Here is a 13,826-nt window from a genome sequence, read left to right as displayed (position 1 = left end):
ACTATAGACCATATCTTCACCATTAATAATATAGCAGAAAAATATTGGGAATACAACCTGCCCATATACTGTTGGGTTATAGATTTTAAGTAAGCCTTTGATTCAGTTTATAGAAACAAATTGATTACTATCCTAAAAAACGTAAAAATGGATTCTGATATTTTATCATTTATTACACATTATTATGGAGACACCAAAGCTTTTGTTAAAACAAACAACGTTAAAACCGAGAATTTCAGAGTCGAGAAAGGTGTAATGCAAGGATGCCCTCTCTCACCTCAACTCTTTATCCTCTTCCTAGAAGAAGTCTGTAAAACCATAGCCGATGAACCAGGTGTAAAAATCAATGGTATCAACATTAATCACATACAATACGCGGATGATATCATTATTTTCGCAAATTCTAAACCACTGCTAGAAAAAACTATTATATTTTAAATGACTCTTGTAAAACTTCTGGTATGAAAATAAATCTTCATAAAACAAAAATAATGAAGATAGGTAGAGAAGAAGATATTTCTATAAATCTTGAAAATCACCTGCTGGAACAAGTTAATAAATATGTTTATCTTGGCAGTCTTATATCTAGTAACCTCAACAATATGGAAACAGTAAAACGCAGGCTAAACCTAGGTTGGACCAACATGAATAAACTAAACAAAATATGGAAAAATAAAAAAATCCCAACGAGTCTAAAATTAAAATTATATAAAACAATTATTATCCCAACGGCTACTTGTGCTTCAGAAGCCTGGAGATTAACTGGACAACCAATCAAGAAACTTCAAGCATTTGAAATGAAATGCCTCAGAAAAATTAATAACATCCACTGGATGCAACACAAGACCAATGATCAAGTCAGAGCAGATTTAAACTTCCCAGATAATATAATAGACACAATCATTAAGCATCAGTTGAGATGGTTTAGTCACATTCAGAGAATGGCCCCTCATAGACTCCCATATTTAGCTCTGAATGGATATATCGGAAGATAAAGACCTAGAGGCAGACCAAGAAGTACTTGGATAAAGTTGCTGAAAGAACATTCACATCTACCCAGCTATAGAGCCATGATTGAGATGGCTAAAGATCGCGATAAGTGGTGAACCTTTTTTCTTAGTGGACTCAACCCGTTACCAATCAGATGAGATGAGATGATGAAACTGTCTCTAAGGCTAACAGTGTACGGTAATATACAAGGTTACGTTGAATGTTGCATGGGCTTAAAATTTAAATATTCACATTTGTTATGGAATATGATTGCATACACAAAGATCATACACGATCTTCCTGTTTTGTCATTCGTTTTATGTTATTACGTAGATGGAAGGAAATGTATTGTTGTACTATCTATAAAACGTTTAATATTTATTTCCTGGAATTTTATTAAGTTAAGTTTAATACGACATCACTGAATAACAGGAAACACTCACGGAAAGGGTCTGTCTCATATATAATCATATTCCATAACAAATGTGAATATTTAAATTAAAAACATATTACCAAAATACATGCAACCTTCAACGTAACCTTGTATATTACCGTACACCAGTGTTTTTCAAAGTGTGGTACGCGTACCCTTGGGGGTACGCGAAAGGCGGTACGTGGCAATTTTCGGCTATGCATAATTAAAGGAGTCATTATATTTTTCAACAAACAGTGCAATTAGAGACAACCGGGATAAAACGGCACTAACTAATGAATCACATCCCCTCTCCAACAGAAACTGCTATATAGACTCAAGCAAAACCATATGTTGCCGGTGGAACATATGATTTTGCTCGACACCACCCCTGTCGTTAACGTGTTAAAATTAAGAAATATATAGTGAATGTGTTTCAGATGTTATGGAATTCGGTTGAAGGGAATTAGCATTTCAACTCGACTGTTGAAATGCTAATTTGTCTTTGGTTCGCGCGATCTTTTGTACCGCACCAATCATGTGCAGTTCTTCGCTGCTCTACGTATCTCAAGTGTTGTAAATTACTGGTAATTTTTGCTTGAAATAATGGGAAAGAAGATGACGCTATTTGGGTAGATGACTTTGACGATGCACACAAAGAAACTGTTCTCGATGCCAAAAGTAGTGCTAGCGAGTAGGAGCTTCTTGGTAAGTCGCACCATTTTCAGTTGAAAATGGTGCGACTTCTGAAAATTTTAGTTTCCGAAAATTCCCGCACGTATCTCGCAACCCGATTTTTTAGCTTTAATTTTGGGAAAAAAGTTAGTTATATTCGAGTAAATACAGTATTTTTTTTTTTTTTTTTTTTAGCTTTCAAATTCTTACGTGTGGATCATTGGTTAAAGATTGGATTTATGAAACCCCCAAAAGAGAGCAATATAGCAAATATAGCAAGTAGCTGTAAGCAACAAGAAAACGTTGATATTGCATCTGGATCGAATGAAATTGATGAGTGTGTCGTCTGACATCTCTAGGCAACCAAAATTTAAAAATAAATCCTATTTTTTGTTTACATGAACATATAAATTCAAATAAAATAGATATTTAAATTTAATTAATATTTTAAATTAATGTATTAATTTTAATTTATTTTTAATTAATTAATGAATTTATTTTTTTTAAATTAATTAATTAATTAGGAGATACTTGGTAATAATGAAAATTCAAGAAGGGGTACGCGGATATCTAAAGTTTGAGAAACACTGCCGTACACTGTTAGCCTTAGAGACAGTTTAAATGTATGCAATTTTTATGTGTATGTGTGTATAGCTTCTGTAAATACAAACAGTAAATAACCATTGTACAAGACGCCTCAATAAAATATGAACGATTCTATACTGATGTAATCTTAAAAACGAAAGAAAAATAAAAGCAATAGAAGTCGTATTCAATCCCAACCGTTTCAATATAAATTTCAGACCATTGTTCTGCTATGGCGAACTCGAGCCTGCACACGCGCTGAACAATGCTAGCAGCTCCAAAGTAGATTCTAGCAATGGCAATTTATTTTTTAGACTAATGACCATGACTGTATTTATAATGCTTTGTTTGTGCTATTGAGCATTTTGTTAAAATGCCATTTCAACAATCACAGCATGATGCTATGAATGAGGATACTGGCGTATGTATGTTAACTTCAGCGCAAAAGATTTCTGTAGTCTTGTGACAACTCTTCTGCAATTATATTTAGGACTTGACGTTCACTTTCAAGAAACTTCGGCTTTTCTGCTACTCAGAAAAATAGATCTCAGAGTTCACATCATTTCAAACAATTAGCACCATCGTACTCGGGCCCCATTACTTTTAAAAATTTAAAAATAACTAGCAGTCATGAGTTGAATTATCAATAACGGCTATGGGGAAATAAAAAAGGTGTTAGACGATTTTTGTTTACTTATAGTCCAAAAAGATGATTTTTTCGTCATCATTTTAAAATTTAAAATTATAAAATTTTTTCTTTATTATTATTTTGTATTTGATATGGATCTATTTCATTTTTAATACAATTTTGAATGTTTTTCTTTCACGAGACATTGTTAACGACCCTCTACCAGTACCTTTTACATCGATTCATGCAACTCAACTGTATTTATAAGCCATCTGCAGACATCACGTGTTAGCCCTGCTGCCTTCTGTTTTTAATGATATGATTTATAGCGCCTTTCTTTTCTTAATTTCATATAAATTTGAGAAAGTTGATGTTATCCAAGTACTGCAGACACTTATAGTTTAGTTATCTCGTATATTTTCAAGGGAATTATAATAAGCGACGATAAACACCTTTGTGTTACGATGTATCTTCCATGCTTCTTTGCTAGCGGGTTTTGATTTTGATAAGAAGAGGGGGCAGGTGTTAGATGCACGACAAAGCTGTATCCGCTGGCTGAACACTGCAGGTGATCTTAAATTGAGAGATAATCCAATAGATATAAGCTACTGGATTACTACTGTTGGTTCATAAATAATAATAAAAAGAAGAAAGGAACAGCTAGAGATACTAAGAGGGGAAAACACAAAGATAAGATACAAAATTGTTTTTCTAAGGGTGTCGCAAACATTTAACGCTATGTTTGACCCCTTTTGATGACCTAAAAGATCTACTGTCTCGTTGCAACATTCTGTCGCTTGATGAGCAGGGTGGGATTTTCTTACGATCGAACTACTCGCATGTTCTGATATGCTTTCTATCAATTCTTCTTAAGAAATTGTAATAAGTTTAGAAAAACGTTTTTTTTTGTAACCCTTGATGCCACTTTTTTCAAACTACGAGGCGGGGGAGGGGGGGATCTGGAAAGTTCCGATAAACACCTAGAACAAAAATGATATTAAAGCAACTGATAAAACTACAAGAAAGAACAATCTTAAAACTCTTTAACCCCTCCCCCCCCCATTTATCATCAAATTGTAATCATTTATTCTTTTTCTTTTAGGATATATAAGAAGACACATCAATTCCTTCGTGGTGATTATCACAACTTTTTTAGCACATCCTCTTCGGATGTGGTTCTAGATAACTAACGATATTTCGTTATTTGAATGTCATAAAATAAAGCTATTTGTAATTAATTAATAATTGTAATCAGTTATTATTTAATTACTGCCTCCCTAGAAAATCGTGTATCATACGTTCCAACCACTAGACCAGCGCTTCCCAAACTGTGGGCCGCGGCCCCCTTGGGGGCTGTAGGTTTTGTTTAGGGGGTCCGTGAAATAATGAAAACAAATTTAAAATGTTTTAAGACTAAGTAGATTTTTTTTTATTTTACAAGAAATGTATTTAACTTTTATTATTTCTTTTTTGTTATTTTTTATATTTTAATGCAAAAATTCACGCATTGGTGTTGGTTCACAACTTTGCTTCCTGCGTATTTCGGCGCTTAATGAATATCAGTAAATATTGCTTATTCATATGTTTCATTTCAAAGCAGTGGTTAATTGTATTTACTTCGAATGCTCTCCAGGGAAGCTCCAAATCTTACTGTCCCTTTCATCACGCGTTCGTAATCAGGGACTGTTGATATTGACTTTATATACATATTAAAACTCGTTTTATATTATCACTGTCATCCGAGCTAGTTTTCTGTTTACCAATAAAAGTTTCGCATATACTTCATATATGCAAAAAAAGCTTAAACAAGTTCATGTGGGGAGATAGTAACTTGCTTGCAGTGGTAAACAACACCCTCCCTAAGAGCCACTGTACTGCAGAGGCAATAAAAACAAGTACTTTTATTATGCCAGTGAATAAGGTATGAGGAGTCTGTGTAATATATTTCTCAACAAATAGTGCAATTAGAGACAACTGGGATAAAAACACACTAATTAATGAATCACATGTCCCCTCATACAGAAACTATGCTGTATAGACTGAAACAAAACCATATGTTGCATGGGCAAACACAGTATCTAACTAAAAACTATTGTTATTAATTAGATATGTGTGAGTTCGATTTCCCAAGGCAGCAATAAAATTCAACAGAACGTGTTTAAATTCGTAAAAGTGTTAAACTAAGTTATATATATATATATATATTCATTCCATAACATTCATTATATATATATATATATTCATTCCATAACATTCATTATATATATATATATATATATATATATATATATATATATATAATGAATGTTATGGCAGTTTCACATATGGAATTCGGTTGAAGAGAGTTAGCATTTCAACTCAATTGTCAGCTATGCTTTTATCTTTCGGTTGCGCGATCTTTTGTTAATACCGCACCAATCATATGCACGTTTTAATAACCTGCCTTTGCTGTCTGTTTCGCGTTAGGCTTAATTACCGTAAAGGGAGAAAAGTCACAAAAGTGAAAAATGTTCCTGGTCCGGGGATTCCCTTATTCAGGTAATATTCACTAATTTCATATTATCAGTCTGTGGTGTGCCAGTATCGGTAAGTGGTGATATTATTTGATCTATTCTACGTTAAAAAATTTAACCCTGAGATGGATAAGTGGCTGACAAAAAATAAAAAAAAATTCCCGCGAACAATCAGAAGAAGCAGAAACAGACTTAAAAAAAGGACAGTATTTCATATTTTACCAGAAAACAGCCCGCATCGTCTTCAGAACCAAACGGTAAGAGGCAAAAAATGTAATATATGCATTTGATTTTTGCAATATTCGCTGTGTATGTTTTGTATTGAATATAAATATAATAAATATTATAATAATATATCTCTCTATTACGATTTTTTTCGAGGGGGTGCGTGAAATATTTTAATTTTTGCAAAGGGGGCCCTGACATCCAGAAGTTTGGGAAGCACTGCGCTAGACCGCTGGTTCGGACTGCTGCGATAAGTGGGATACAATTTCCATCCACCCTGCTTATTAGAAGCCCCAGGTGACACGAAACAGTTCCTTGTTTATTCTTTAGAGCAAGGTTCCCAGATTATCCAACCCTTTACTGATGTACGATATGTTTACGTTGGGTATATATAAGCGTTATGTTTAATGAGAAACACAATACATTTTCAACTTTTTTTGATAACTATAAAGGAATAGAGCACTTTATTGTTTGCTTCTGTAATGTGTTTTATTTAAAAAAAATTCCTTTTTATATTGCTCACATAATTGTCGTAGTCTACGATAATTTGTGGTCTGTTCGGCCATTAAGTACTTTTCCGGGAGTTTCCATGGAGATGGCTTTCCATTCCTAGTCTAATTAAAATGAGGCTCGTATTCTGCTTCATCTTCAAAAACTTCCTTACCTTCTTAAAAAGTACACACAAGCTCCTTGGAAATAGCTCGTAAGGTTGTGATGTTTTTCTTGTCGTCTGGTAATATTTTTATTCGTAAAAAGTTTCACTGGTGAGATTATTAATCATTCTCACGTAGTTTAATATCTACCGGTCCGACCAGCTAAACGACATTTCATGCAGAAAGCAACAATAAAAGTACAAACATTCTTGTGGTCATGTGATAAATAAATAAATAAAAATTGGTTTTCGATAGGCTTGAATAAACGTTTTGTTTGTGGTAAAGCGATGGTATCGTGGATGAGTAAAAAAAAAAGTTCGTTAACCAGCCAGTAGGTGTGCTCTGAGAACGAAAATATAAATAATATTGACTTTAATGTAAACAAAAAATAAATAAATATAAATAAAATCTTTAATGTTTTTTATTCTTCACATGGGATGATGGACAGAACTCTTTTATTCGTAACTTTTATTTGAAAATCTGGAAAGTCGATCTTCATCCTGGTCATCACCGCTAGTTAAGTTCAGAGCTACCGATGATTTCAAGACTTTCAGGGATAGAGTGCATCAGGCAATTGCAGTTTAAACAATAACTGGCATATTATTTACTGAAACAGCGTGAATTTAAGTGTCAATTTTGTAGCCACGGGGATTAAAAAAAAATCGACGTTTCCAGAGGAAAAAAAAATCCATTTCTTCTCATGAAATGCAGACTCTGGAACTGACTAAAAAATCCTCTACTCAGCGACTAGACTAGATTTATTTTTTTTCTGGCGATCTAGTGTTATTATATGTTATATGATATAGCAAATTATTATGACCACTCAGCCTATTTTTAGCCAGTGACAGCGCACATCTGACTATTCTGATGTGCCCTGAATTATATAGAAAGAGGTTGGTGATGGCAATATCCTGGTATGGAGAATATTCTCATTTATATCATTAGGTCCTTTAATCTCCGTTGAACACAGCTTGAACCTGAGGATTGTTTCAAAACAGGCATTGCCCTATATGGACACCGTGAGCCGATGGTCTGTTCATAAAAACACACTTTAGTACAAGGCTCGCATCGTACAAGCATAGTTCGAGAAGTATAGCCAAGCAGTACTTCTACTCCTCTGGATGCCTAATTATCCTGATTTGAATCCCATTGAACATTTGGGAGATCATGTGGAACGCAGCATTTGCTAGTCAATGTCATTGCCTCCCTCGGTCGCTGATCTCTACGTTATTTTGTTAATTTGGTTCAGAGTATCTCAGGACATCTTCTGTGGTCTATTGACTTCAATGGCAAGATGGATGCAAGTGGTTATCTTAGTCAAAGGAGGCCCAACACACTACATAATGTTTTGGTTCATTAGTGCTTCATGTAAAACAGTCGACTTCAACTTTCACCTCCCACAGACAAAATCTGTTGACTTTTTTTTTTTTTTTTTTTTTTTTTTTTTTTTTACAGTGAGTCAAATTATGCCCAAGCATCGGAGATGGAGATAGTACAAAATACCTGAAAATGTACTAGTCAACAGTCAATTGAGGGAACGTTGATATATCGCATCCATTGAAAACTTACGATGGTGTTAATAGATATACAAAACAAAACAAAAAAATCTGTCATCGTCAAAAAACAAAATTGAAATTAATACATCCATTTATCAGGAGATATACATTTATTCATTTATTTGGGAAAGAGTTACTAAAAGTTGACGCTGTCAAACGTATATAAAAATTTGCAAGATGTAGACTTTCGGAGACCAAGGACCGCATTGAATTGCTCTGGGGGATCGCATGCGGGGCTGGGTTGGAGACCACTGATGTAGCAGGAAGGGATATTCTCTTAACATCAGAAATAGTGACATTCCACTTTACTTTTGTCTCTCTAGGAAGGAAGACAAGGCAGTATTTTGTCCTTTTTTAGAGTTTATTTTATTCTATGGAAAATATTGTCTCGCGTTCATCTATAAATATCTGAAGCTTCTCAACAAAACTAAATCGAAACCATCTCGTGCAAAGCGCCATTCAGGTAGTAAAACGTAGAGTGATGGAAAAGCAGAATATATTCTCTAAACAGGTCGCAATGAACCTATATTTACTGATTCGCACGTTCATGTTGAATCCACGAATCCAATTCTCTTACAAACATTCGAAGTTGTCAAAATACTTCTTCACAAGGCACTAAAGTATAGCACCAAATGAGGCGACAATATCAGTCTTAAGATCTTGATATAGATCTTAAGACCATACCACACACACACACACACACACACACAAAAGAAGTTGCAGAACTTATAGCACTTGGGCGGTGTGTAGGCACAAGTATGCCTTTGCAAAGACTTGATTGATATTCATTGGAAAATAAGTCATATATGGGGTCAAATGTGCTGGTAGTACTGCCGAAAGTTGGGATGTAGCCACCAATCACACCTCGGCACCGAAGCATTTGTAGTACACAAATGCTTCAGTGTATTCAAAATTAATATCTCCACTATTGATTCTGAGTCCCCACAAACACACGAACAACTGTAGAGATTTACAGCTTTGCTTTCATTTTCTTGAATAATTCTAGAATTGGATCCATCTTAACTTCCAAGGGATGGACATCATTTGTTAGATGAAATTGGACAGCTGTAAAGAGGTTCGATAAGGAGAAACGCATGTTTGGTTCATTTGTGTTAAAATTGGCAAAAAAAAAAAAAAAAAAAAAATCAGAGAAAGTGCTCCCTTTTTTAAATCACATATTCCCCCTCCTTCTCTCCCTGCCCCAAATAAATAAAATAAAATTAAGGAATTGCTTTTGGCACCTGTCCGCAGTGTCGGTTTTTGATGAAAAATCAAAGGCAGGATTATGGATTTTCCTAAGCTGTCGCAGCAGATAAACTAAAATTTCTTGTGAGCTTTTCTTTAGTTAAAGTTATAAGACACACATTTCAGTTATAAGAAACACAATGAATTTTGCGTAAAATTTAGTGGAACAACTGGTTTGTAACTTTTTTAAAAAATAATAGAATTTTGTTCAAAAATATTTTTAAAAGGAATGATGATCGATATAATTTGTAAAGCTTCATATTTAGTTACTTTTAAGAATTTTTATTGACGAATACTATTCTTTATTTATTACTGAACTTGCTATAAAACTACATAACGTAGACAGTGAAAAAACCAAACATATATATATATATATATATATATATACAGAAACACGAAAATGATACCAAGAAACATCAAATTAGAAATAAAGTTGAATATAAAATGCGCAATAAGACGAAAAATTAAAACAAACTTGAAATATGCATGACAAGCCCGCAGTATTTAATGACGGGTTTTGGCCATTTCGAGAAGTGCGTCTTCGAACTCATCGCGCGGTGGAATAATGTTTAATAAAACGAAGATTGTATCATATAGAGTTTCATTACTATTTAAAAGTGCAGTCATTCGCTATTTTGTACATCAATTGGTGTTTCTTAAGTATAGGAAATAATATTATTATATGAATCAAGTGCAGGGAAACAACCACAGTTAGTATAATAAAAATATAATAAATATTTTTATTATACTAACCGCGCGAATCGGTTCGTTCACAGAATTACAAGAGGAAAACACATTCCACTATGTGTAACACAAATTATTTGGTTTTCAGCAAACGATGGAAGTGCTGTTTGTCATTGCACACAAACAGCCATGAATAATATGATAAAGTAGCATCCGTTGGAAAGGCTAATTTATATTTATTTTATTAATATTAATGTACTACTTATACTAATTTATATATCACTCGGAGTTATTTGTATGTAAGAAGGCGTTATTTGTATGTAATTTCTGTTGTTTGCTGAAAAGTCAAATGATCCCTGATTTTGTCTCAGTATAAATACGAATTATTTTAAAATTATCAGTTAGTTACATTTTGAAGATAGACTATCAATAAAAAGCACCACCTTAATACAATTTAATATATTTTATGTATACAAATAATAAAAAGGCGTATTAACGTATTATTAAAAGATTCTAGAAAATAATCAGTCATGGAATATTTATAACTTAATTTGTCATTTAAATAATATTTTTATTAATTCTTAATAAATGAACATTTATTTTGATTAATAACCATTATAAAGATAAATGAGTTTAAGATGCACCTAGCTGGCTTGTAATGTTGTTTGTTGGTGGCAGAAACCAGGAATTAAACTCAAGAACATGATAGGGTGTGACTAAAGTATTATCTACTGATGGTGTATTCTTTTGTTAATCCTAGTAACGTTCTTCAATCCCCCGATTCCCCCTAATAAGCGTTCATTCGCACTAAAAGTTATCACGTATCTTCGTTATCCTCTACAGACGTTAAATTTGACAGTTCTGTAAGAACTAAGTCCACACGAAAAGTTATCTTTAGCTGTCAAATTCGATCTTTTTTCCTACGAAGACCAGATAATTATTGACATTTGACAAAGTTCCTTCCACTTGTTATTGTAAACGTAGTTGTTTGTGAAGTCTTTGGACAAGATAAGATGACATCGCTTAATGGGCGAAGTTAGAAAAAAAAAAGTATAATTTCAAGCCTCTGCTTATGATCCGAAACCTTTTAAATGTGGTAATCGATGCTTTACTATATAGCAAGAGTAATGACGTCACTGCAGAACAAAATTTAAGTAGGAAATAACTTGAATTTACATAATTATTGTCCGATGTCTACACTATCTTGCCATACGGCAAAGCATCATCTTGAACGTGAGATGCGTTTCAGTTTAAGTGAAAAATTAAAAAAAAAAAAAATGTCGCTTCCAATTTACGCATGAAATTTTGTTGTATTTACAGCTTGTTGTTGGAGGTCAACCCCACGGGTCACCTGGGTCGTGTTACGAAAGGGCCAGTGTAAATAGTGATACGCAATCATCTTCCACCATGCGATCTCTTTCTGCAGCAGCTTATGATTCCCGTTTGTTGACTACTTATCCGAGATTAACTTCCAGTTTATCTACCACTTCGGGGCTATATAGTGGTAACAGTTATACTACGGATCAGCCGGGTTACACTAACCTTACAGGAGTAGAATCTCCAGCTTTTTATTCTTCACTGGTAAGCAAAATTATATTTTTTATTAATTAGTTAATTTAATTAATTATAAAAAAGATATACTAAATACCACAGAAGAACATAGAAGGCTTTCGCAATGAACAATGATGATGATGACTCATAGACAGCTAGCTAGATCTTTGATTGGCTAGCTGTCTATGAGTCATCATAGACAGCTAGCTAATTATAAAGTAGTTCTATCATTCAATTATAGAACTACTTTTAAACAATTTCATTATGAATATCCAAACGTATTATCAAGAATGCATCATACATCAAAACACACATAGACTTAAAAACAATTGCTGAAGTACGTTAACTTCAAACTTTTTGCTGGTTGGATCTGATTATATGTTAATCCATCAAGAAGCCCTATCGCATGGATAATCAAAATTCTATCAAAAAGATGTATTAATATACGTCAAACTCCAAGATATACTGCACAGCAAACACTCTATACAGTTTTTCGGTTTAAGTCAATGCATGCCGAATATGAAACAAAAAAAAAAATTAGAAAGACTTAAAATATGAGAAAAACCTTCATACCTATGAAAGATCATATAGTATATTTGTTAATATTCAGTTGAATTAATAAAATAACATTTTTATAAGAAAATGCTAAGATTTTGAAGTTTATTTGTATTAATAGTTTCCAACACTATTTACTAGTTCAAATATAATAGAAATAAGAGACTGATATGAGCTTTTTTACTTGAAGTAGGTGAATCAATCGACTGTGAGATGCGGTGATTGATTTTATATGAGATGCCCATATAGGGTAACGGATGGCAATGCTGAACCAATGAAGTTTAACTGAGGTTCGGCTGTTGCTGTTATCCTGGGTTAATGAGTTCGCTCTCTTAGGTTTTGCCCTAAGGGAGCACTTTGAGTCTCCGGGGAAAGTGTTCTCCGGCACGGCCCGCTGAGGGGTGCGTGGCGGTGAATTATTTTCTTCGGAAAATGTGAGCGGTTCTGCTCGGTACTCGAGTTTCACTGAGTAGAACCAACGCGGAGATTTGGACGGTCTTTCGCCCACGAATGAGTGGCCTAGAGACTAGAGATCGTCCGATATTTTTGAGATATCACCTTTACTTACACATACGGTGATTGATTTTATATGAGATGCCCATACATATAGGGTAACGGATGGCAATGCTGAACCAATGAAGTTTAACTGAGGTTCGGATGTTGCTGTTATCCTGGGTAAATGAGTTCGCTCTCTTAGGCTTTGCCCTAAGGGAGCACTTTGAGTCTCCGGGGAAAGTGTTCTCCGGCACGGCCCGCTGAGGGGTACTTGCCGGTGAATTATTTTCCTCGGAATGTGAGCGGTTCTGCTCGGTACTCGAGTTTCACTGAGTAGAACCAACGCTGAGATTTGGACGGTTCCACTCATTCGTGGGCGAAAGGCCCACGAATGAGTGGCCTAGAGATCGTCCGATATTTTTGAGATATCACCTTTACTTACACTTGGAGGGTAATGGATGGCAATGCTGTAGCCAATGAAGCTCTAACTGAGCGTCGGCTATTGCTGTTACCCTTCTGCCATGATCAGAGCTTTAAATGCTCAATAACACCCTATCCATACACTGTCCTCTACAGATAACGGGGAAGATGAAAAGCATTCTTGCTTCGCCCCTTTAAGCCAGTCCTTATAAGGACTTGAAGTAATAGTCCTTATTATGAAGACTATTACTTCAGTGCAGGCTTTGCCATGCGGTTATACCAGTGTAAACAAAGTTTACTATACTTTAATATTATAATATTATATTATAAGCCAATTGTAGCATATGCCGATGATGTAGTGGTTACGCTCAGGGACTCTTGAGTCCATCTGTTTCGGCATTTTGCAAAAATTCCGCATAATCAGTGGTCTCCGCGTAAACCCCCCAAAACTAAAATTTCTGGAGATTTCCATAATACGTGCCTTCCCTATGGTTTAACACCGCAAACCCAATCTCTTACATTATTTGGCGTTCCATTCCCCGCGACTCCAGTACTGTCCGTCTCAAAACGCCTGCGCGGAAAAACTAAAACCGTTTAAACCCAACTATTTCTCATTTTAGGGAAGAGCAATAATTATCA

At 34.5% G+C, this 13,826-nt stretch overlaps 1 protein-coding gene across 2 annotated transcripts in view; it reads left to right on the top strand.

Annotated features, from left to right (window-relative positions):
- LOC150103449 (uncharacterized) overlaps positions 1–13,826 on the top strand; it is a 65,840-nt gene that overhangs the window by 20,180 nt on the left and 31,834 nt on the right. For both annotated transcript variants that reach the window (XM_090397976.1, XM_090397977.1), the window contains exon 2: positions 11,487–11,747. In XM_090397976.1, coding sequence (XP_090254102.1) covers positions 11,487–11,747 — 261 coding nt within the window. The remainder of the gene's footprint in view (positions 1–11,486; positions 11,748–13,826) is intronic.

The sequence above is a fragment of the Typopeltis vanoorti genome, chromosome 9, assembly GCF_054136105.1.
Source record: "Typopeltis vanoorti isolate ZY-2024b chromosome 9, IOZ_Tvanoo_1.0, whole genome shotgun sequence".
Taxonomy (NCBI): domain Eukaryota; kingdom Metazoa; phylum Arthropoda; class Arachnida; order Uropygi; family Thelyphonidae; genus Typopeltis; species Typopeltis vanoorti.
Note: the sequence above shows the minus strand (reverse complement) of the source record. Positions and strands in the feature narration are given on the sequence as shown.